The sequence below is a fragment of the Condylura cristata genome, unplaced genomic scaffold, assembly GCF_000260355.1.
Source record: "Condylura cristata isolate star-nosed mole 26May11 unplaced genomic scaffold, ConCri1.0 scaffold00027, whole genome shotgun sequence".
Classification (NCBI taxonomy): domain Eukaryota; kingdom Metazoa; phylum Chordata; class Mammalia; order Eulipotyphla; family Talpidae; genus Condylura; species Condylura cristata.
Genome location: NW_004567128.1, coordinates 11,162,822 through 11,189,340, shown reverse-complemented (window position 1 = coordinate 11,189,340; position 26,519 = coordinate 11,162,822). Strand labels below are relative to the sequence as shown.

The 26,519-nt window shown below is 40.8% G+C and overlaps 1 protein-coding gene across 1 annotated transcript in view; it reads right to left on the bottom strand.

The window, feature by feature from the left end:
- Nucleotides 1-26,519, bottom strand: part of POLA1 (polymerase (DNA directed), alpha 1, catalytic subunit) — a 254,690-nt gene that overhangs the window by 213,426 nt on the left and 14,745 nt on the right. The window contains exons 8-23 of the mRNA XM_012730398.1: nt 26,406-26,493; nt 25,932-26,133; nt 25,668-25,843; nt 20,681-20,793; nt 19,914-20,030; nt 18,682-18,756; nt 17,672-17,810; nt 16,327-16,481; nt 12,211-12,295; nt 10,646-10,707; nt 9,231-9,320; nt 7,295-7,411; nt 5,362-5,537; nt 3,093-3,222; nt 2,493-2,612; nt 1,155-1,254 (exon numbers count right to left, since the gene is read on the bottom strand). Coding sequence (XP_012585852.1) covers nt 1,155-1,254; nt 2,493-2,612; nt 3,093-3,222; nt 5,362-5,537; nt 7,295-7,411; nt 9,231-9,320; nt 10,646-10,707; nt 12,211-12,295; nt 16,327-16,481; nt 17,672-17,810; nt 18,682-18,756; nt 19,914-20,030; nt 20,681-20,793; nt 25,668-25,843; nt 25,932-26,133; nt 26,406-26,493 — 1,945 coding nt within the window. The remainder of the gene's footprint in view (nt 1-1,154; nt 1,255-2,492; nt 2,613-3,092; nt 3,223-5,361; nt 5,538-7,294; nt 7,412-9,230; nt 9,321-10,645; nt 10,708-12,210; nt 12,296-16,326; nt 16,482-17,671; nt 17,811-18,681; nt 18,757-19,913; nt 20,031-20,680; nt 20,794-25,667; nt 25,844-25,931; nt 26,134-26,405; nt 26,494-26,519) is intronic.

Here is a 26,519-nt window from a genome sequence, read left to right as displayed (position 1 = left end):
TTCAATGTACCCCCATGTTTATTGCTGTTTTACTTACAATTGGAAAAACATGGAAGCAGCCCAAATGCCCAAAAGAGGATGACTAGATAAAAAAGATGTGGTACATATACACAATGGAATATTACTCAGCAACCAAAAAAAAGAAACACATGTCTTTTGCAGCAACTTGGATGGAGCTGGAAAAGATCATGCTCAGTGAGATAAGACAGAAAGAGAAAGAAAAATACAGGATGGTTTCACTCCTAGCAGGAGTATAATGGAACAGGCGAGAAAATAACAAGAATAATGAACAACCATATACCAGAGACATTTTGTGGGGGTGGAGTGGGGAATGGGATCAAAAACGGGGGTGGGGTGGGGGGAAGTACATAGGACTATGGTGATGGCATAGGGTGACTTGGTGATGTGAAACCTACAGGGATTACAATTGAGATGAAAAAATAATGTACAAAATGATGTAAAAATAAACTATTATATTATTTTTAAAAATTCCTTTAGAATAAGACAAATACTAGATAATTTCATTTATACATGGAATATAAACAACAAAACAAGGAACAAAATTAAACCAAAATAAACCCTAAAAATATGACAAAAGAGGACCCTCCCTGGTGGTGCAAGGGGTTAAGTCACAGCACTAAGAAGCTATCTGCACCCACTGCACCATGAGCTCCATCCTCAACCAGGGAACTGACCCACATGGTGCGCCAGGCCTCTCCTGTCCTGCCCACTGCTCCCCTCAGCAGTGAATTTCAGTCAATCCTCCTGTTCTGCTCCCCACTCTGTCTCTAGTGAATCCTCTCACCTCCCATACCTGTCCTGTACCCCAGTTCTTGTATGCCTAAATAAATAAATCCTTAAAAAAAAATAAAACCCTGGTGACAGAATTAAGGTTAACAGATGGGGGTGGTGGGAGGTTAGGAGTAAAGGAACTCTGGTTAGGGAGCCAAGAACTCTGGTGGAGGACTATGGGTGGTAGGTGTGAGGATTGTAAGTGGTAGGTGTGATGTAGTAGCATATATCTGAATAGATGTGAACCTATACCTCTAAATCGTATCATGCTGTAAAGCAAATGTATCTCAATAGCAAATAATGTAATTTTAAAAATTCTTGTACACCACAAGCAAATGAATCAATCCACTGTTCAGCCTTACCAACTTTGGGGTCCAGCACCAAGCCTCCAGCATAAGCCGCTTTCTTGCGACCTTTCTTGTATTTATTGTTATCTTCACCAATTTCTTCATCTTCATCTCCCTAATATCAAATGGAAAGAGAACTTCACCAGCCAGCAAGTCATTAAACTAGAGTCTAACAAGCGCTCTTTACTTTTAGTTGTGGCCCTACTTGTGGGCAAAGACAGTTACTATTATATGTCTATGAATCAAAATGAATTTCAAGTATAGTAGTTATCAAAACAAATACCTTATCAATGAGTTAATAAATGTGCAAATTCTACTACAACATGTTTCCGAGTTCATAGAAACTTTGCACTATAAAAATCAATGGCTTCTGGACCACCCTGATTGCTCAGGGGTTAAAAAGTGCACTATCAAGCTATCACCAGCTACTGAAGCACAAGTTCGATCCTCAGCCAGGGAGCTGGCCCACATGGCACAGCAGACCTCTCCTGTCTTGCCCGCTGCTCCCCTCAGCTGTGTGTGTCAGTAGATCTGCCTGTTCTGCTCCCCACTCTGTTTGTGGCAAGTCCTCTCATCCCCCACTCCCACACCTCTGGCCTACACCCCAATCCTTAAATGCATAAATAAATAAATCTTTAAAACTAAAAATGGATTTTATAAAATAACTCTTCATATTAGACAACCTAAAGATTATAAAAATGTCATCCTAAATTGTGATGTAAAAGTTTAAAGTATTTCATATATTTTGTTAATATGAACACCCTTAAGTAAGTCAATAATATGAAAATCCATTCAAACACTCCAATATTGCCTACGCCAATTTTGCTAATGTACATGAAACAAGAAAATATGAGAACCTGAATCTCTTAAATCATTTTAACATTAAGTTTCCATTCTGACTCAATTATTACTAGTGCAAATAAAACAGCAACTGAGTTTTAGCTCCAATGTGACAAAGGCCACATCAGAAACCTAACTGTCATGATGAGTACAGAAAAAAGTGACTACCCAACACACATAAAAAGGCTCACAGGTTTAAGAAAACAAAAAGTTTAACTGGCATTTGACTTTGGGGTTGGGCTAAAGCAGCAAACACTTGATGGTCACCTATCAAAGAAGCCACTGCATCCTTTAAGAATTTCACCACTTCACAAGTAATTTTGATCCCTACAGAGAAAAGCAGAGAAGGAAATGGCCATGCAAACACAATGAAGCAAACCCGACATGGTCTCTATAATGTACAGGGGATTAATTACTTTAGAAGCATGCACTGTCACAGAGGGAAAAGCTAGCTAAGTAGTAACAGGTGGGGGAAGGGAGAAAAGGCAAAATACTATACAATTCTGGACCCACCAGTTTTTGCAGAGGCTTTCTGAAAATCTGCTTGTCAGGCACAATATAGTTGTTTTCATAAAACGCATGAAGCAACAAGAACTCGTTACGCTCGGATCGTCCACCCATCAGTGTCCTAGACTATGAAATAGAATTTCTTTCTTAAATTTGAGCTAAAAACCACAGCAAACAAAAGCAACATGAGTTGCTATATTTAGTCATAGCACCCGCAAAAGCATCCTCATAACAAGTGCTGCTTAAAAAAATAAGACACTAGATTATTTCTATCATTTTCCTTATGCCATTATAATTAAAAGGAGACATGACCTTAAAATATTAACGACTTGGGCTTCTTTACTCTCAAATGGACTATTCCACAAACCAGACACATCCAGATGTCAGAGATGATCTTTACGTTCACCCAAATTTCAACATACTGCACCTGGCTCTCCTCCCCTTCTCCCAACCAGTTCTTCACTTTACAAAAGCAGCCCGGCTTTCAGAATACAAGTCACTCATTTTATAAGCATGCATTTAGACTCATTATCATATAACAACTACCCCAAGCAAACACTGAATCCAACAGGAAGTGCTTTTTCCCCCATTCTAAGTTAAATTTACCATAATGTTCCCAGCGATGCTAGTGATCTGCAATGCTAATGGAAGAACATTTAGCTCACACATGATCTGCAAAATGAAGCTGGCATCTTTCCAGGTGTGTTCCAACAGGTATAACAGCTGAGAAGATTCACTGTACAGCAAAGTAAGAATGAAACAGAATCAAGTAATTAAAAGAGACAATGACTACAATCAGAACTTCATAAAATATTAAAAAAAAATTTTGGTAGAAGTAACTTCAATGTAATGGCACCTCAGCTTTAGAAACAATTTAAAATAAGGCTGGTATATAACTAGGGATTCATTTATATCATTGATCTCAATGCCCTTCTCCAAAAGAAACACAAAGAAACCCCACAAACATAAAATGAAGCTATGCATTAAATATAAACCTGACAACTGCCTAAATCATTTCATTCATTCTATCCAGTAAGTATGCCATATCGAAGTACGCAGGGCATTGTTCTAATGCTGTGGCCAAAACAGAGAAAAATTCCTGTTCTTGTAGGGAAGACAGCATAAATATTTAAACACATGGTATGTTTTATGATACTAAGGAAGAAAAGTAAAGATGCAAAGGGAACACAACTGTCAGAAGCAGAATCTGAAATTCTAGTTAGGAAGCTGGGCGAGATAACGGAGAAGATGTGGAAGAAGTGAGGGGACGGTCCTTGTGGACAGGTACCCTAGGGAAGAGCATTCTAGGTAGCCAGAACAGCACAAAGGCCCTGAGCTAGGTGCAAAGCTAGCAGTTCTAGGACCAGGAAGAAGGCCAATGTGGCAGAAACAGAGAGAATGATGGACACAGAAGTCAAGGTAAGGACAAAATTAGTGGCTGAGACTGCTAGTATACAAGAGCTTCTAAGTTAAAATAGAGACTTTGGGCTTTACTCTCCATAAAACAAAAAGCCACTGAAGATTTTGAGCTGAGTACTTTTTTAACTTTATTTAGCAGGCAGGATGACTGGTTCCTGGGTTGACAATACATAGTAAAAGCAAAAACAAGGAAACCAGTGAGGTTAATCAAAGACCCGGTAACCCAGGGAAAGAGGATGGCAGCTTAGACCAGAGTGGATGGCCAATGGGAGGGGAAGAAGTGTTCAGCTCCAGACATTTGGAAGACAGAGTTGACAGAAATTCCTGATGGAGAAAACATGGGGTTTCAGGGAGAAAAATCATGAATGCCTCAGAAATCTGGGGCCAAGGATAACTATGGAAGTTTCTAGCAGGACTGGAAATGACCTGTCATTACTTAAGGAAAGCCTACAAAGGAACCAAGGGAAGACTAGGAGCTCAGTTTTTTAATAAGATGGACATTCTTATTAGACATTAAATAGAAGAAGCAGTTGGATACATAAATCTGGAATTCGGGGGAAGATCTAAGCTGAAGATACATTCAGGAGGAAACAGCAGACACATGGTATTTAAATTCCTAAAACTCAGTAACATCACCCAGAGAAGGAGTGCAGTTAGAGAGAGCAGCAGTCCAAGGCATTTGGGAAATATGAGTGGGAAATATGAGTAGAAAAGAGGGAGAACTGGCCAGAGAGGTAAGTGGGCACAAAAGAATAAGAAGTGGCCAGGGGAAAAAGAAACCTTATTTAAGAGAGAATTGGACGAAGTCATGCAAAGTAAGTCCTGGGGATGTAATGTACAAGTAATGAGATACAGTAATATCAATATACAATATCCCAACATCTGTGTGCAGAGCACAGCTTAGGTGTTCTCACTACACAAATAAAGACAAAGAGAATATTGCTAATGGGTATGTTCATTAGCTTGATTGTGGTGATGATTTCATAATGTATATCAAACATCAAATGTTACAACTTATAAATACTTTTCACATCTCAATTTTACTTCAAGAATTAGAAAAGAATAAACGAATCTCTAATAATTTCTCAATTTTTACAGTTCTAAAACATTTACCGTAATTCCTGAAATAATTCATTCCTTTACTAAATAATGAATGAATTCAACTGGGTGGTAGTAAATATCACATCAATTTCCAAAGTGTTCTTTGAAAACAGCAAGTTGGTGTTAAATGAAGGAGATGGAGATAAAATGATCAAACGAGAATAATGCAAGAGACAAAACAGCTTCAATTACTACAGTAATGGAGAAGGCCGTAGGGACTTCTTGAAGAGACAATTGTATACTAGAAGAAACAATTTCCAGCTCCATGCACCAGGGGCTTCTGATTCTCCGTGGTGATACTGGCATTTTGCTGCTGTTTCAAGACAGACAAATTCTGGAGCATCCAGGAGCATACCTGTACATATTTCGTACATTTTCCACTGGGATTACAACCCTTTCACTTTTCAGAATCTGTTGAACAAGTTCAGACAAGTGGTAGCTTTTACAACGAATCAACTCCTTTGCTGAAATTTCCACATCACAGATCATTCGGCCACAGGTAGCACTTCTTTCACCAAATCCACTCCGACCCTGTAACAGAAGGACAAAAAACAAATCCCATCGAAGAGGAGACACTGAGAACACTTCCTTCTAAATTGTTTTGAGGCTAGTCCAAAAATTACAATGATGAAATTCTCATTCCTCCATTCATCCAACTGATCAGCCACCAGTCAAGTAATTTTGAATATTACTATGTATCTGCCTGTTGCAGGCACTCAGAATACAGCAGTGAGCAAAACAGAAATTATTGATCTCATTAGACATATACACTAACAAATATATATCATAAAGAAGATATTAGATAGTAGACCAGCATGAATGGGACAAGAAACATGGTGGGCTGTATCTTAAATAGGGTGGTCAGGACAGGCCTCACTGAGGAAATGCCAAAAACTGAAGAGGTTGAGCCTCCCTGGTGGTGCACTGGGTTAAAAAAGCGCAGCACTGCCAGCTAGCTGCAGTCACTTCAGTGTGAGTTTAATCCCCGACCCCAAAGGTGATCTACATGGTGCAGCAGACATCTCCTGACCCACCCGCTGCTCCCCTCAGCAGTGTACTTCATCATTCTGCCTGTTCTGCTCCCCCACTCTGTCTCCAGTGAATCCTCTCACCATCCCTGTACTTCCAGCCTGTACCCCAGTTCTGTGTGCATAAATAAATAAATCTTTAAAATAACTGAAGAGGTTAATTAATTATTACTTACTAATACTTCAGTGAATATTAATAACAACAATCTCCTGACAGATATCAACAAGAAAAGAAGCAAGAGGAGCGGCCTCAACTCCAACGTGTAGCAGCACAATCCTCTGTAGAATATTATAAAACATGCAGAATCCTGGGCCTTTTCCTGGTGGCACAACTGGTTAAAGTGCAGCACTATGAAGCTGTCCATAGCTACTGCAGCACAAGTTCAATTCCAGGCCAGGGAGGTGACCCATGTGGCACAACAGACCTCTCCTGTCCCACCCACTGCTCCCCTCAGCAATGTATTTCAGTCAGTCCATTCTGCTCCCCATTCTGTCTCTGGTGAATCCTCTCAACCCCTGCACCTCTGACCTATACCCCAGTGCTTGGATGCATAAATAAATAAATCTTTTAAAAAAAACAGATGCACAATCCTAAGTTCTCACATGAGGCAACATGCAATTTATTGACAAGCTTCAAGTAAGTAAGATTTTAAGAAGTTGTGTCAGATCCAGAAATGAAGGTTCTTCATACAAAACCCATCAAAAACTTCAAGTGAAGCAAGCAGATAGAATGAAAATAAAAGGTTTATGTGTTTTAAAATAGTCAGACAGGCCTGGGTTCAAATATCTCAACTCCCCCCCTTTATGAGTTCTATGACCTTGGACAAGCTATTACTCTGTGACAATGTCTGTGCACTGAAACTGGAGTAGCCTGAGAGCCAGCAGTCTGGAGGTACCACAATGTTGCCTTCCAAGACACTGCACATGAGTTCCTTTCCACTGGTCCCTTTTTCTGCCTGAATGGTAACACTCAGTATTTCTGAGCCCTCCAACTCTATCTTAAGGGCAAAGCTTCTGTAATCCAACAACAGAGGAGACAGGTAGATGCTCTTTCTAGATTTTAATTAATGCTAACCTTAAAAATTACCAACAGCTTGTATCCAAAAAATGTTGGTTTCAAAGGAAAAGATGTTAAGTGCCAAATTTACAATGTTCTACCACAAGACAACCAGTTCTGAGTCAAAGATGACTATATTCCCCAGTAGTTAGTCCATATAAAAAACAACGCCAGATAAAGAAGACTTTGAAAATTATCCTTACCCCAAGCTTTGGCATGTTGGATCGCTTCAGTCGACCTATCTTGGACCAGTGAGGAACTTTGCACATATTAATTCTCTGCAACAGCACTTCCAGTTCAAATCCATAAATATTATGACCCTAGTCAGAAAAATAAGGCAGTCAATAACATAACAAATGCAAATTAGAGGATTTATCTTCATATGCATAGAATTTCTTTGCCCTTTCTGTTTCTGGTCTCTAATTGAAGGCATCATGAGCTTACCTCCGATTGGGGTTCTTTCTTCTTCAGGAATTTATTCATCAGCAGCATTCATTAGCCTTGACATTAACAAGACTGCTAAGCAGATTGCTGGAATAAACTTTATTTCATCCTAATTGAGGCAGGGTTCATATGATGTCTTTTAATTTGCAGCTCATGCCTCACAGTCTCGGAGGTAAATGCAAATTTTAAGTCCCCATACTTTTCACGTGATCAGTACAAGCTGTATCCAAATAACTCTATTATACTTCCTTAAAAACCAAGAACCAGTTTGTGCTGTGTGGTAATTTATAGATTTCTTACAAAACTCAGGAACAGCACCTAGTTTCTTCTTAAAGAACTGAATTCAAACACATTTTAATCAATGTGCAACAAAATAAATATATATCACTTGATAGTTCAAATCAGAGACTTGTTAAAAACAAGGAAGCAATACTATACCAAGCAGAAAATATTTCACAATGCCATCAAATTTTATGTCACTAATGATGCTTTCCATCATGTGAATAATAGGGTTCACTGCCTATGTTTATTAAAAAAAAAAAAGATGAAGTTTAAAATATATCATATAAACAAATGTGTTGCTCATTTAAATTTTTTAAATGTATAGTATTATTTATTTATGACAGCTTTGTCATCTTGAACTGCCATGCCTGGGAATAAGGACTCACACCCATGTCAGGACCCTCTCTGGCATCAGTGTGGGTTTCTCCCACACGGCGTTGGCCGGAACACCCTGAGGCAAGTCAGGTACCCTTGGCACCATGACATCTCCTTGCAGCCGAGAGATACTGCTGCTAGTGGGTGCTGGATGAGCACCTAGTGCTACACCAGAACACCAGCAGGTTTGTGGGCCGTCTCCCTGGCACTCTAACATGGATGGCAACATACAGTAAGGGAAGCAGAGCAAAGACTGGTAAAAACAGGCTCTTGGTATTTTAGCGAAACCATCATCAAGAATGAACATGGGGAAATACATGGCAATTATTTTCACAAGGCTTCAATGTAACTAAATCACGAACCTCATATTTAACATACAGGTATTCATAGCCTACCTTACTCTAAAAACAGCAAAAGCAAATTAAAACTAGACTGATTCACTAACCCCACCCCAAATAGACAGAAAGGAGCTTCTATCAAGGGACCCACAAAACAGGAAGGTCTGAGGAAACACAAAGCAAAATGTTGCTTCCTGGGTTAGGAACTGGGGCATGGATGAGACAGACAACACATCTTAGGGTCCAGTGGGTGTATACCCAGCTGTCAAGAGAGAAAAGATTACTGCCCCTGAGTATCCAAAGGAACACATCATAGAGATCCACAGAGCTTATAAAAATAAAATATTTACAGGTTGGGTATTGGCACCAAACCAAAGGAATTAACTCCCATGACCACTGTGACCACTGTCAGCCAGCAGGCCACTCAAAATTTGGGAGATACCAAGAGTCGACACAAGCTTTCGTACTTAGGGTCTCTTTAGTACAGATAACTAGAGTAGTCCTAACTTCAACAATAACTCACGAGCTACTTTTCTATTCATGGGGAAAACGCTCTTTTGTAGGGGCTGGATTTTTTTCCTCTTCCTGTTAGTGGAAAGTGTAATAACTCCCACCAGTCCAAGGGGCCATTTCACTCTGAAAAGATTCTTTGCTGCTCTGAGAACGAAGAGTACCCCAACATGACCCAGCATGTACTCACCACAATGATATCAGGATCAATTTTGTGAACTTTTGCCAGGAAAAAGCCTAGCAGTGTTCTTTCTGTTGCAGCAACCTCAACCTTCACTTTCTGTTAGATAAAAACATACCAGTCAGTCACTCTTTACGCTCAAGTACTAAACCTTGGCTCCTGTTCAGGCAGGCTAAAATTTCTTAGGGCTAAAAGAAACCATCCATTTCAAAAATAACTACAGCAATAAAATTCCTGATTCTAGGTTTCACAGTAATAATTGCACTAAGTCTCGGAGGAGCTCATTCTAGTAATAAGCATGTGAATGAAGCAAAATTTTAAGTGCTGAAAACTATCAAGTACAGAAATGTCCCTCCACAGGGACACACTAGTGCATCTGGACACATTTTATAGCATATAAATCAGAACACCTATCAAAAAAATTACTTACTTTCCTATATAATCCCAGGTAGACTTCACAGTTTACATATTTGCCATATAAAGAAATCCCAAGGATTGTATAAACTAATCTCAAACGGTGGTGCCAAAACCTATAAGTAAGAAACTAGACTAAAAACAAACATCATTTAAGAACTAGAAGTCTCAAATATAAATAAAAGCTACCTCACACAAAAGGCTTCCACTTGAATTACTGAGTTTAAGTCAGGTATTCAAAAGATCCACTTTATTAAGAATCTTTTAAAACAGAATTGATGGCAATCTGTTAGATTCAGTTTGAATCTAATGGAATTCTCTGTCATTTTATTTGGATAGGTAATTCAGGGTACCTCACAAATACCAAACAGCCTAATTCAATAGTATCCCCAGACTACTGGATTTCTCAAGCCAATTTAATATAAGTGAAGCCAACAAGGTCACTTCTAATTTTGTCATATGAGGACATTTAAACAAAACCTATAAATTCACCAACACAATCATTTCAAAAAGAAACAATAATCTCCAAAAAAGAAATTGTTTACATTAACTACATCTGCCATTATGAAAACCTCACTAGATTATACTACTTTTCCCCCCATAATACTTCTTCATGGAGGATACTGGGAGCACTTTTGCCCACCCTATGTTAGCCTTTCCAATGCATGTCCCCTTTAACAATCCGCAGCATTCCCCACTTCACCTGGGCCCCTTCAAGCTGGCAGGTGGAAGGGCAGGGCTGTACCCCACATTTTACCAAGCCAGTAATCATGGGATCATTCATTTTGGGAAAGCTTCCAATTAAGGAGCCTATCTGTCTATTTAAGCACTGTACCTATGTACTAGAAAATAGTAATGTTTCTAGTTTTATGTTTCTAATATACTGTAATGGGCTCATGTCACAGTCCAAATTAGCAATAAACTAATATGAAATAGCCTATTTCTACTAATCCACACCATCTCCTTTCTTTTCTAAACAGAGGCTTCATGTGGAAAAAAAATAAAGTTACCTTTTTATTTATGCTTTCTTTCAGATCATGTGGAAAAATACAGTCCTTTGGTTTCGACACAACTGTAAGAAAATGAAAAAACAAAGATTCCAACACCCAACTTAGTCCAATTTCAAGTATATACACATGTTTCTGAATGGAAATTGTATTAAATAAAAATAAATTCCCCCCTGAAATGTTAAAAGTATCAGGTATTTCCATTGTTCATATTGCTGGACCTCAAATGAACAGCCACACAGAAACGCCTAAGTCCCAGCAATTGTTAAAACCACTTTGATGAAGCACCTAATATTCATCAAAGACAGGATATAGGATGTTCGACACTTTCCCAAAGGCAATTCCCACCAGCACCAAAGCCTCAAACAATATATCCTAGAGGAAAACTCAACCTTCTCAATGGGAGAGAAGTAAAGATTACTAGTTTCCTCTGCTACACTCTTGAGTGCCTGGCTACTGACAACAGCTGTCCCCAGTGACATATACAGGAGGCGAATAAATGCATGTTGAAATGAGTTAATGACTTCCACATATTTTCTAGGCTATTCTCATCATTTTGTTCTGTGCATGCCACCCCACTTAAAGGGTAAAACTTCAAAATAATAATACGTCACATCCCCTCTTCTGCTTGTACTCCTAGTCCCACTTTCCTACTACCCAGGATACCAGATAGGAAATGCTTCTGGGCTCTGAACAATCCCAGTGAAGCATCCCAGGTCAACAGTACCATGCCCCACATTTTTTTTTTTTTTTAAGTTTATTTTTACATCATTTTGCACATTTTTTTTTCATCTCAATTGTAATCCCCACGGGATTCCCATCACCAAATCACCCCTGTGCCACCACCATAGTCCCGTGCATTTCATTCCCCCCCGTTTTTGATCCCATTCCCCACTCCACCCCCACAGAATGTCTCTGGTCTATGGTTGTTCATTATTTTTGTTATTTTCTCGCCTGGTCCATTATACTCCTGCTATGAGTGAAACCATCCGGTATTTTTCTTTCTCTTTCTGCCATGCCCCACATTTTAACAGAAGAAAAATGGTCCCTTATCTGATCAAGCTCTCTATATAGAATATATTCCAGCACGCAGATTTCTGTGGCATAATTTTAACCACTGAATTTTATGCAACGCACAACCCAAGTAGAATTTATTATTATTATAACTCCCCCAAATAGATAATTTATTTATGCCTTGGCATCTTGCCTTATCACACAGGAAATCTTGGCGAGGCTTCTATGATGTACTTTTAGAAAAACATCACGAAAAGTTAAAGCATACTCTGACCAGGAAAAAACTACTCCATCCCAATACAGTTACTCTGGAACAGAAGAAAAAGATACCAAACTACCTCCCAACTTCTGTTACTAGAACAAAATAAACTAGCTGACCAGGAGGCTATCACTCCAATAAAATTTAAGTGTCCACAGATCACAAAAGCAATACTCTAATAGTATGCACTATTTCAGAAAACGTTTTTAAAAACAAGTTACTGATCCAACAGTTGGAGAAAATAAAGAAAAATTACAATCAAGCCATTAGTAAACTAGAAAAAAGTATATCATACCGCAGAAGTATGACTGAAAGGGAGGCCGGGGGGGTGCTTTATCTAATGCAAAGTTGTGATGGATCAAAGCTGCCATAGCAATAATCTGCAAAGAAAGGAATAAAATATTCACATATCAGGCATTACTATGTCTTCTGTTTCTCATCATAGCCAAGAAGAGTATCAAGAGATTACAGTCCATATGGCTATCTTAACTTCTCATTATGAAAGTATTTCAACAAATTAAAAAACAGGGGCCTTGCTGATGGCGCAAGCACAGCACTATGAAGCTGTCACCAGCCACTGCGGCATAAGTTTGATCCCCAGTCAGGGAGCTGACCCACATGGCGCAGCACAACTCTCCTGTCTTGCTCACTGCTCCCTTCAGCAGTGTACTTCAATCAATCCACTTGTTCTGCACCCATTGTCTCTAGTGACTCTTCTCACACTCCTCCCCCATACCTCTGGCCTGTACCTCAGTTCTTGTATGCATAAATTAATATATCTTTTAAAAAAAAGTCAACTCTCAAGTAACTGTCCTCAAATTTCCATTATCAACTCATCTATAGACCTATTCACTTCCTGCCTCCCCTAGATTATTTTAAACAAAACCCAGAGCTATTACTTTATCCAGAAATATTTCAGCCTCTTATCTCTAAAACAGGGTTTCTCAAGCTTGGCACTATAGACATTTTAGACTGAGTAATTCCTTGCTGTGGAGGCTGTTAGGTATACAATGTGATGCTTGGCAGCACCCCTGTAGGGGTTGAGCAGATTTACCAGAGACAGAGTGAGGAGAACAGGCAGACTGACCAAAATCCACTGCTGAGGGGAGCAGAGAGCAGATCAGGAGAGGTCTGCTGTGCCATGTGGCCAGGGATCAAACTTGTGTTGCAGTGGCTGGTGATAGCTTCATCGTGCTGCAACTTAAAACCCTGCACCACTAGGGAGGCCCGCCTATGTACTCTTGAGGGCAAAAATAATGCCCCACTGTGAACAACTACTTTAAAATAAGTTGTAAAATGTAACACAGGGGGCCTCCCTGGTGGCAAAAGGGGTCAAGTCGCAGCACTGCAGCCACCGCAACATGAGTTTGATCTCCCACCAGGGAGCTGACCCACAAGGCGCAGCAGACCTCTCCTGTCTTGCCTGCTGGCTCCCCTCGGCAGTGTTTCAGTCAGTGTACCTGTTCTGCCCCCCACCCTGTCTCTGGTGAATTCTCTAACCCCCACACCTCTAGCCAAATCTTTAAAAAAAAACTGTAACATGGTCATGTAAGTGCTCCAGGTGTGTCTCAGACACTGCCTACCTGAGTCAGCCTTTTCTTCATAGAGCCCTGTTTCCTTGAGTGGAAAGTGACATTTAGAAAACTCACTCTGGACACTAAGGAACAGATACTTTTTTTTTTTTTTACTATTTAAACCCTCCTCAAACACTCCACTATTAACTGTGGTCCTTTACACTATAGTGACTATTATTTAAAGATCAAATTGCATAATTTAAAAACCAGAGTAGGGCCCTCCCTGGTGGCGCAGTGGGTTAAAGCACTGCACTAGAAGCTTAAGCCACTTCTGCATGAGTTCAATTCCCGCCTGCCCTGGAGGTGACCACATGGCGCAGCAGACCTCTCCTGAACCGCCCGCTGCTCCCCTCAGCAGTGTACTTCGTTCATCTGCCTGTTCTGCTCCCCACTCTGTCTCTGGTGAAGCCTCTCACCCTCCGCACCTCTGGCCTGTACCCCAGCTCTATATGAATAAATAAATAAATCTTAAAAAAAAAACAGAGCAAAAATACTGCTCAAATGTTGCTATTAAAAAACATCCCCATCAATGTAAAAACATAGAATACAGTGAAGTCCCCACTGACCAGAGATAAAATATCAAAAATAACAATGAATGCAATAGATTGAACAATAAATATATATAAAACCAATGAGTTCAAAATGAAATTCCATAAAAGCAAAATAAGCAACAAAACTAATTAAAACTGGTGGTGAGCACTGCGTGTAGTTTCAGTCCCTAACTTCCTACCCTTGGCAAAGAGGAAAAGAAGTGCACATTTACCTGTGTTTCCTGTATGAACCGTTGCAGCATCACCAAATAGTGCTGGTTAATGAGGGAAAATGATTTTATAGAAAAACTTACCTAACAAACATCCTAATACTTAACACATTTAATAACCATGGAAAGGATGACAGAAAACCACCATCTTACAAATGGTATAACCAATCCAAGCAAAAATCATTAACAAATAAAGTGATCGCCAGTTCTCAGATGGGAGGGAATAGCCACCCCCACCCAGGGGAATACTGGGGGATATCTGCAGGCACATTTGGTTGTGTCCACTGCGGGGAGAGGTTTGCTACTGACACCTAGTTAAGCATATGGCTAAACATCCCACAATGCAGAGAACAGCTCCCACAACAAAGAATTACACAGCCCAAAATACCAGCAGTGCCAAGGCTGAAATCCCTACCTTACACGAAAACTTGAACTAACTGATGGGCCCCGCAAACAGTGGCCTCACCAGACATGTACTCCTGATACGGTGCACCATGAAGTGCACTGCGCCACGTATAAAGTACTTTAGCCCAGAAAAACCAAACCTGAATCAAATCAGTCCTTTGGCATTAATGAGCAGAGGGTGGCACACTTCTATTAAGGGTTAAAGAATAAGTATTTTAGGACTTGCAGGCCACACAGTCTGTCATGATTAATAATTCTGTTGCTGCGGTACAAAAGTAGCATATGTATTGTACAAATAGACATAATGTCTTCCAATGAAACTTTATTTACAAAAACAAGTGGTGAGCTGTATTTGTCCACAGGCCAGTTTGCCGACACTCATTCAGGGAAAGAAGTCCAAAGCACCACACCAAAGCAAACAAACAGAAAACAGGACATTCTACGAAACAACCAACATTGATTCTTCAATGAGTCAATGTCAGTGAATAAGCTAGAGGTTAAGAGGAGCTGCTCCCTTTTAAGAGATTCAACACATATAAAAATCAAACATCATCTGTGAGTTTTGTATGACTCCTGAATCGAAACCACCCAATGCTAAAAGGCATTATTGAGCTATGGAATGTTGTGAATATAGACTGGATGTTTTAGATGTTAATGTTACTGGTGTGATAATGGTATCTGTAAGAAATTAAGTAAGAAAGTACACATACTTTGAGAGATGCATATCAAAGTATACAGGAGTAAATAACAGTATCTAAAATTCACTTTCAAATGCTTCAGGAGGAAAAGAGGAGAGGATAAATGAATGTCACAAAACCTTGCGTGAATGCATGAGTGACAGCTAAATGGAAGTTCAGTAAATTATTGTGTCCATATAAAGTTCTCCAAAATTCAAATTAAAAATAAAAATAAAGCCCAACAAGTCTTTAAAAAGAAATCCAACACCAGGGAAATTCAACTTGTTCTCCAGAATGGAGTTTAGTAGTAAGTTAGTATTCTTTACCCCTCAAAAAGACCAAGTTTCCCTTGCGGAAAAGATGTGTTCTGGCAAGCATTGCATCTAAAACATACATTAAAATCTGACCTGGAGCTTCCTTGATGGCGCAAGGGTTAAAGCCTCAATGCTGCCAAGCAACTGCCGGCCACTACAACAGTATGAGTTCCATCCCTGGCCAGGGAACTAACCCACCTGGCACAGCAGACCTCTGCTGTCTCGCCAACTGCTCCCCTCAGCAGTGTATTGCAGTAGATCTGCCTGTTCTGCTCTCCACTTTGTCTCTGGTGAGTCCTCTCACCACCAGCCTACCCCGCACCTCTGGCCTACACTCCAGTTCTTATATGCAGAAATAAAGATAATTCTTTTTTTTAAAAATCTGAGCTATTTCCGGCCCTCCCTGGTGGTGCAGCGGGTTAAAGCACAGCACTAAGAAACTTGGGCCACTTCCGCATGAGTTCGATTCCCGCCTGCCCCGGAGGTGACCACATGTCGTGGCAGACCTCTCCTGACCCGCCCGCTGCTCCCCTCAGCGGTGTGCTTTGTCGATCTGCCTGTTCTGTTCCCCACTCTGTCTCTAGTGAAGCCTCTCACCACCCCTGAGCCTCTGGCCTGTACCCCAGTTCTGTATGCACAAATAAATAAATCTTTAAAAAAAAATCTGAGCTATTTCCTTACCTCATTTTCATGTGTCTTTGCATTCTGCATTGTCTTCACACTAATAGACATCACCACAAGCGGAGGAGGACTGACATCCTTAACTATATTCACCAGGTCTGGTTTCAAAGCCATTGCTTCAACTTTACACCAGCTGATTGGCTGATTCACAAGCTCTGAAAAGAGAATAGATACAACAGATCAACAGTCATTTTCTGGGGAAAAAAAACCCTACTATAATGAAAACATCTGTGATGAAGTAAGATGATCTTTAATCCCATCTACCAGTAAAAATGCTTTATTATAACCTTTAAAATCAAGCCACATTATTGGCTATATGCAAATCTTTACATACATGTGTCTGTGTATGTGTACATTATATTCATTTTCCTGAGGGAAAAGATCCACAGTTATTATGCTACAAAGAATCCAGAGGTTTTATAGAAACTAAAACTATTTGCTTCGGAGGATTCATGGAACATTGCCAAAAGATTCGTGAAGGCAAAATTATCATCACAGATACAAATCCTGAAAAACATCAGGTAAGAGACCAAACAAGCACTATCCACACTGAGGCAGTGATCCCTGCCCCCACCCATCAGAGGTCAGCAGTTCTCTATGCTATCAGTAGACCACCCAGGCTAATGAGGACCACCCTCCAACTAAACCACTAGTTGGTCCCCAGTGTACTCTGTATCTGTACTTAAGAAAAACCCTGTAGAGACAAACATTAAGAGTAGACACACATGGGCCTCCCTGATGGCACAAGGGATTGAGTCTCAGCATTGTGGGGCTGTCCACCGCCACTGCAGCGTGAGTTCTATCCCCAGCCAGGGAGATGACCCACATGGAACAGTAGACCTCTGCTCCCCTCAGCAGTGTACTTTAGTCCATCTACCTGTTCTGCTCCCCACTCTGTCTCTGGTGAACACTCTCAACCTGCACCCCAACCCCCACTGCAGCTCTGACCTATACCCCAGCTGTTGATGCATAAGTAAATCAGTATTTTTTTAAGATTACAAGAACTGGGGTTTAGGAAGAGGTGCAGAGTGTGAGAGGATTCACCAGCGACAGAGTGGGGAGCAGAACAAGCAGATCGACAAAGTACACTGCTGAGGGGGGCAGTGGGCGGGTCAGGAGAGGTCTGCCGCACCGTGTGGGTCAGCTCCCTGGCCAGGAACTGAACTTGCTGCCAATGGCATCAGAGAGCTTTGTAGTGCTGTGCTTTAACATGCTGCGCCACCAGGGAGGGCCCTCAACTGTTTAAAAAAAAGAGTGAATACACAAATAGACAGACTTCCTTAACTCTCCTTGAAAACCCAAATAAGCAATCAACTTAGCATTCTGAAAGTAAATTTTTTCTTACGTGGATTTTTTACTTCAAGCCAGCATGGTCCTTTGATCTTTCTGTTCATCAAGAACAGTTCTAAGCTGGATGTGTTGGTTCCAAATACATGAGAGAAGGTTTCTCCTTCCAAACTCTGAGGAAGCGGTGGCATTTCAGCCTGAAAAAGGCAAAAAAAATGAAAAATCTTTTTTGTTTGAAATTATTACTTCACATTTTCCAAAGTATGTATTTGAAATAAACAAAAGCCTCTATGTGAAGCACCAACAGAAATGCCTTTGATATATATGAAATGTAATTTGCCACAAATGAAATCCAAAACAATTCACAGCAGGAAACAAAAACAATTCACGATGACAAAATAATGCATCTTGATGACACCCATTAGATGAAAAGTAGGCCAAGAAGCGCACCCAAAAGAAAAATTCAGTCCAGAGCCGCACATGCCTTACTGATAAAGAATAGCCAAGTAAGTACCACTCCATTAGAAGAATGAAAGGGAGAGAGTGGACTCATTCAAAACGCTTCCACGGTACTTTTTATCACCACTGTCAGAAACATTTAAGTCTCCCGTTTCCAACATCATGGGATCAAAACACTAAAACAGAGGTAAAAAGAGGTCGTGGTCGTTAATTAGCATCTTGCGGCACACTGACCTTGCCCGTCACAGGAGCAAGAGCAGCCCTGCAGCCATGTTACTGGCGCTCCTCTCTCATCTTCCCACTGCTGGGAAAGGCCGCTTGAACAGACTAATGTTCAACTCCACCCTGTGGCGTTCATTCCACTTGACAAACAGCTGTGCTGTTTCTACTTATTTAACAATGCACACTCAAGAGAGACGAAGAAAGTATAACCTATAGTCTACAAACTTAAATGAATAGGACCCACTTTAATTATTCATTATGCAAGTCCACCTCAGTGGACTGTGGGCTTTGGGAGTCCTGCAAATACTCCTAATTGAAAGTCAGCTGAAAGCTCAAATAAAAAAAAGAAATCACTCAACCAAAACTTAGTAATTTTCTTTGACTTACCGAGTATCTAACTTCCAAATACTCAGATTTTTCTGGAATATCAGGTATCTCAAAAGCATAGTTCTTTTCCACTATCTGGGTAATAGACATAAAAATCATTGAGAAACTTTTCACAAATGACATTGATAAGTATTACATACATAACACATGATCCCATATTTAATCACTAGGAATCTAGCACCTTTACAGAACACAGAGCTACACAGAGCTACAGACAGTCAAAAGGTATCCTTTGACCTCTCCACAGGAACTAAAATACCGAGTGACCAGTGGACACTAGAAAACTTGGAAATGTTTGCATTCAAGAGGGGTAATAAAAATTTTTAACTCACAATATTAATAGACTAAAACTGTGTGCTACTCTAATATTAAGCAACTCCATCTTGCTAGAAAAACTAGTTATTAGTATGATAACCATTAGATTTACTAAATGCTGCCATGTATTAAGAGCTGTTCTTACCAGCTCATATGAATTCATTAGTTCAACCCTTCCAGCAACTACTGAAATAGGCCCTTATTTCTCGGTGAAGAAACAGGCCCAGAAGTCACTCAGCACTTGTCAGTCACATGAGGCACAAGCAGTCTGGCCCCAACACTTACTCTCTTCACCATCACACTGCATTGCTTCTAGAATCTTAGAGACTTGATCCATCAGCCACAATTCAAAGCTCAAATAGTTAAAGCAGTTACTCATGTGTTCCACAACTCAATACTCCCTTTTGAACATGATCACTGATAACAGCCAATGTGTGGAATGAGAGAGAGTCCCAGCAATGATGGCCAAAGGTGTGAATAACTCATAAAACTCAAGATAACATCAATATGTAGATTTTTATTCTATTTAGTAAAAGCATCACAGCACCTGATTTTTGAAGATTAAAACCTTACTTTATTTAATGCAGTAAACCTTACTTTAGCTTTCTGACAAAGACAACCTGGTCATAACTAATATAAAAGATCAGAACAGACTCTTTTCCATTTCATATTAACTTGTTATGAGTTATTTTCTATGTAAATTAATGAACCTCATCTTATAAGCAGTCTAAAAAGAAAAATACTTCCACAAAATCTGATATACTAGTTTGACATTGAGACATATGAAAATTCCCATTCACTGAATTATAACCACACAGATGGCATTTTGTACAAAGAGGATATGCAATAACTATTGGCTAAATCAGGAAATGAACAAGTAATAATTAAAGCTGGAAAAAATTACGCCAAGTACAAACCTTGGACTTGAACTTCATAATTTTATATTTTGCTGCTATTTTCTCATCAAATTCATCATAAACATCCTTCATTGTAACTGGAGCTCCTGTTTCATTCGCTGTATTTGGGTTAATTTTCTGCTCTCCCATGGAGAGGGGAGGGAAGGAAAGAAAAGAATTTGTGTGTTAAGATCTTTTGAAACAAAAGGCACCCATGTAAATCTGTAAGAGAACAGATTTACAGGTGAGCTGAAATACAGACCCTAAAATGTAAGCCCTATGCCCAATTTCTCTCAGTAACATCATAAAAGCAAAAAGATAAAGAAGATTAATCCTAGAAAAGGGGAGAACAAATGTAAAAATTCATCTGAGATGGGGAAGGATTGGGTCTGAAAGTTGAATACAGATTTTACAGAGGAGGAAATGGAACTGACCTTAAATGGCTATGGGGGAAATGACACACAGATGCCCGTACAGAGAAAGTGAAAACTGTGCTCACAGTCGTGTCCCATGGAAATGAAGGATGGGGTAAAGCGAGCACTGTAAACTAGAACTGAAACATCTTACACTCGAACAAGTTGAAAAGCCAAGATTCACTTCATTTCTCAACTTTTCCCAAGTTCTCATGAAGCTGTAATCACCAGGGTCACCATGCAGGTGGCCTCGACAAGAAGGCCCGGAGGTTGTAGCCAATCCACAGCCCTGCTGCAGGGTAGGGTTGGCAGCGAGACACAGGACACGCGCCCCTGACAAGTAGTGGGTGCCAGAAGCTCATCACTAATATTTACCGTTTCTCGGGGAAGGAAGTATAGTGTTCGCTCAATATTTTTCACCAAGACACAACAGCTCACATAGGTTTTGGCTGATTCAATCCAAACTTTGCCAAACAGAAACACCACACCTAAAATAAAGGAAAACTATGAGAATGGAAACACTTCAACTATGTCACATGACAGGGGAAAATACAGCAGTTCACTGAATGGGAAGGCATCTGTTTTTACAACAAAATTGTATCTGCTGCCCATTCTCCCAATAAGTTCCTTTCCTCAGTAGTCATGCCACCCAACGATACCACTGCACAGATAATTCTCCACCTTAGAGTGAACATCTTCCCTAGAATTATGAGACATCCCAGGTCACTGCAGGCACCACTTAGAAATCAGTGCAGAAAAAAAAAATTCCCTATAACCAGGATTACACAAAGAGGAAAACAAAAAAAACACTGATTATTCCCCCCAACTCTCACACTGAAAGCATCTGTGAGAAACTACAAACCCGAGAAAACTAAATTCTTTTTTTACCCACTTGTATGTATTGATAAAAGCTAACAGTCACATAGAAGGGAAACCATGTATGGTACACCAGTATGTTTCTCTATGTAAAACAGTACCTGAGAAAAATACAATTCATCTCATATACCTCATCCCATATATTCATAAGTATCTCATAATAGGGTTAAATTATTACCTCCTATTTCAGCCATTCTACCTCAAACTCTCTAGGTAATGTTTGCACTGTTTTTTCTTCTTCTGTTTCAGTTTAACAAATGGTCTAGCAACCAAATCAGCACACATACTCCTTTTGAGATCCCTAAGTAATGTATATCACAAATTAAAAACAAGTCTTTTTTGGGCCTCCCTGGTGACACAGGGGTTGTTAAAGTCTCAATGCTACCAAGTAACCGTCAACCATTACAGCATGAATTTGATCCCTGGCCAGGCAAGTGACCCACATGGCACAGCAGATCTCTCCTGTCTCGTCCGCTTCTCCCCTCAGCAGTGTATTTCAGTAGATCCACCTATTCTGCTCCCCACTCTGTCTCTGGTGAATCCGCTCACCACTCCCCTCCCCCACATCTGTGGCCTACACCCCAATTCTTGCATGCATAAGCAAATAAAAAGGAAATCTTTTAAAAAATATCTTTCTAGCCATCAAATATTGTTCATGAAAACTGGCTGTTAAGAAAGAACCCCAAAGATTTGATAGTCAACCCAAGGAATGGTCACTATGCAAAATCTTGGGCCCCATGAATAATTAAGACAGCAGTAATGAACACAGTCACTCAATACTCACTGATGTGAGACATTAAGAAAATGCCAGCACATGTAAAGGCTACTGTTCACAAGGCCATTCACTCTAGTTTCACAAGACAGCTCATCAGTGCTTCCTTTTGTCACTCATCCTAGTAGAAATAAGACCATCTAAAAATTTTCATTTCTGCAGATGATTAAAATTCTTACAAGAGTTGTGTGATTTTTCAGCTGGGGGGAAGGAGGCGGGGAAGACAGGGAGAGGGAAGGGAGGACTGTGGGGATGATTAAAAAAGAAAAAAATCACAGTAGCTCAGAAAATTAAAAGTCATCCTCACACAGTTACAGACGAAAAAAGAAAAACAAAATTCCATGCAAAGAAAAATAAAGACCCTAATATTGGATTCAAAGATTCAAATAGCTCATTTTACAGTCAAACTAATATCATTCTTCATGCAACGCATTTGACACTGTTTATGCCTCATTTGCCACAAAAAGATCATGGTAAACAAAGATTACATTCCCCCCAAAGTTACTAGCTGAAACCAGGTGCAGTCAGGATTATTCAACCTTGAAAAAGTCATAATGAAGACAGGATATCTTCCCATATGCAAAGAGTAAGATTCTTTTCATAATTATGGAGCATTCAGCAACAACTGACTTACTCAGAATCTGTAAGAAAGTGAGAAACAATAACGGGGTCTATGGGAGTACTTCGGTTTTATTAGCAGCATTGATTTCACCAAGGCTCAGTGATCATTACCTGCTATCATGATGAAATAGATTAACCCTCTGAAATTAAAGGACTTTTTTTTTTAAAAAAGTCATCTTATTTAACCCGCTGGCATCAATCACAGAGGACACAACTCAAGAAACAGCACAGAACAGCCGAGCAGCCTGGGAGTGAGAAGCCCAGAACTCCCCCCTGAAGAATCAACTACTTGGTCCTTTGGAGTCTCAGCTTCCTCCACTAAAAGTGATCGACTAGACGAGGTGGTCTTTGGAAACCTTATCTGAGAACTTGGAGAACAGACTGCTACCTCTTTCAATTGCAAAATATCCTCCAATGCTGGCTGCACAGGCCTGTCCATGGCTAGTACCGGGAACACAACAATTCATGAAATAGGTTGCTTTGCCAGTGCAGCTACACTTCAGTGATTCATTCTTAACCTCCAACACCACTACTCAATACCAGCACTAGCCAGGAGAAATTTCTGCCAACAGTGAACGGTCCTGTGTCTGTACCATCCATGGACGTAGTAGCTAGTAGTCATAGGTGGCTAGTGGCCAATGCTGAATTTTTATTGTTTCATTCTAATTAATTTAAGTGTAATGTAAAGAATACAATTGGCCAGTGACCATCACAGATGACAGTGCAGCTCTGGATCCAGCTCCAGCAAAGGGTAGGACGAATAAATTCATCTTCCCACGGAAAGTAGAGGGTTATTGTTTCTTACAGTTCTAATACTTGGCAACTGACACTGCCAATCTGGTGCTTTGTGGAGGTCCCATCTACTCTTGTGCTCCCCACTCCTCTTCCCCACACTGTATAAAGCTTCAAGAAGCAAACTGGGTAATAGCAGCAAACGCAACTCTGGTTCTCTGAACTTTTCATGTACTTCTACAGAACTGATGACTACTATCGTTTATTTCAACATTGACTGAACACCTACTATGTGCCTGGCATCGAGCTGGATGCTGGAAATAAAAGGCCCCAGTCCTATCAGAGTTTAAAGGATCTGGGAGATAGAAATACATGAAATCAGATCTTTTCAAACTAACGACATATGCTGTGATGGGAAAAAGCACGATGAGGCCATAAAAATGGCTCTCAAGCTAGCCTGGAGGGTCAGGAAACCTTCCAAGAGATGACACACAGGGTGAGCATTTCTGTCGGCCCTAACACAAGGAAAAAAGAGATCTAGAGTAAACAACAGCAGAATCATCGGAAACTTTCTGGGGCACAAAATTCATACATGGCAGGCCCCAGAAGTCTCGCTAATACTTGCTAAACTCGGATTTGTGTGGTAAGCAGTGGCCTCTACAGATTTGTTTTGAAGGAGGGAAGATGTGACTCTGGCAGCAGCGGCTGCTGCAGTAGTTTTGGTCAGCAAAAAATGCTGAGGGGTAGGAGTAGAAAGGAGAGAAAAAGGACAGTTAATTTACTTTAGGAGAAAACAGACTGGAGAGAGAAGTGAGGAAAAAGGGGAAATCAAGGTTAGCTTCCAGGTGCTGGCTTTGGATGGGAAACAAACAGCCTCCAGCAGGCACAGCAAGTACATCCAGTACCTGTGCAGTGCTGGGCTGGGCAGCCCCGCCACATGCCACAGCTCCAGCACGCGTCCCCTGAGGCTGGCTTTTGGCAGCGGCTGGGAAATAATTAGCTCAGACTCCTGTAATCCCACTTGCCAGCCCACCTCCAACAGCAAGTTAACAAAGGTAGTCAGAGGCCAGAGGGTCTAACCAATCTGCCTTGCCCTTGTTGTAATATGTAAGATACCAGTAAAGGCTGTTTCTATCTTTACCTAAGAAACACATGGCAACATGCTTCAAGTGGCCATGTAAGAGTTTCTAGGTTTTTAATGAGCTAAAGCATATTAAGGCTTTTCCCTCCCCTCTGTGAGACCACTGACATCTTTCCAGTTAAAAGTCAATACCTGGGCCCTCCCTGGTGGCACAGCGGGTTAAAGCACTGCACTAAGAAGCTTAAGCCACTTCCTCATGAGTTCGATCCCCGCCTGCCCCGGAGTTGTCCACATGGCGTTGTATACCTCTCCTGACCCGCCCGCTGCTCCCCTCAGCAGTGTACTTCGTCGATCTGCCTGTTCTGCTCCCCACTCTGTACCTGGTGAATTCTCTCACCCTCCGCATTTCTGGCCCCAGTTCTGTATGAATAAATAAATATTTTAAAAAAGAAAAGCTTGCATCTGTACTCAGTTCCAGAAAAGAATCTGAATAAAGGCAACTCTTTGGGGTGTACACAGTATTTTATATTAATCCTACAAGATCCAGCCCCAGGTGAAGGGTTCCTAGCAACAATAAAGGAAGCTGTAGAATCTCCTGTCTTTTTTTTTAAAAGATTGATTTATTTATGAATACAGAACTGGGGTACAGGCCAGAGGTGTGGAGGGTGAGAGGATTCTCCAGTCAGAGCAGAGAGCAGAGCAGGCCAATCGATGAAGTACACTGTTGAGGGGAGCAGCGGGCGAGTAAGGAGAGGTCTGCCACACCATGGGGTCAGCTCCCTGGCTGGGATCAAACTTGTGCTGCAGTTGAGGGAGGCCCCTCAACTAGCTATTTGACACCCTTCATCAACTTCACCTTATTTATTAGCTATTCCCCCCTCTTCCTACCCACTAAAACACAAGCACAATTAGCATAGGGAATTTGTTTAGTCCATTCACCCCACTTTGTTTTCTGGCACACAACACATAATTAGTTAAAAACAAAGGAAGAAATGAATGACTTATATCATTACAATCAAGTACATTTCAATAACTACAGATACTAGATTATGAGGTACAATCACACACTCCGAAACTACTTAACTGTTTTTCAGACCAAGCATTTTTTAAGGATTGTTCACATCACAACTCCTACTCAACAGGGACTCATGCGCTTTACAAGGAATGAGTGTGGCTCTTAATATACATGTATGTGAAGGCAGCCCATTATAACCACCAACACACGTAAGAAGAAGGCGATATTCCTATTAGACGTGCAGTTAAACTGTACGTATGATTACCTGGTTGGCTGTACTGCTCTTCATATGCATCCAGCCAGTAAAACTGAAACACCTGTTCCTCATCTGCCCCTTTAACCAGTGGGAGGTGACTGGAATCCACTTGAACTTCCTGGGCTGAGAAACCGCTGGCATCCTCCTGACCAATATCCCAATAAGAGACATCTGGGAGATCTCCTCTGCAAAAGTCACATTTTCAAAAACCTTTCAAAATCCCACAGAATAACTGCCACACTACTGGCCAGAAAAGTCATAAAGCGCTCTTACAAGTAGGACGTGCCCCCTCTCCCAGGGTCTGCCTCATGGTTCACCCCCTCTGCTGCTTCACTCTCTTGGCTCCAAGTCTTGGCAGCCGCAGGCTCCACGTCCACCTCCTCAGCTTCCATGGGCTCATCAAAGTCACCATCTTCAAAATCCATTGTCCCCAGCGCCTCCTTGTCGTCTGTACACAAAGCCGGCACAGGAGCCCCTAAAGGCATCACACATTCCCATCATGAACTGTGGCCATGGAGCGATGGAGACATCCCCCTTTCCCCCACTGCATCCACATTTCTCTTCAAGTCCAAATTACATGTTTTTTACTTTTACTGCTATGAATTCAAGTCTTTCACACTTCATCGTACTATCACAATACCTTCAATATCACCTCCTCTTCTTCCTTCATGGGGCCTCCATTTCCGACAGCGATTTAAAACTGCTCAACAAACACATCCTTGCACTTCTGTCTAACATCAGACTTACCAGAAAACTCAGCACGTTTAAGAAGAACAGGAGTTAATGGAGGCTCCAGTCTTGAGACAGCGGAAGCAGTTTTTCCTGAAGGAACTGCCTGTAAATGTTTTTTAATGTTTAGTC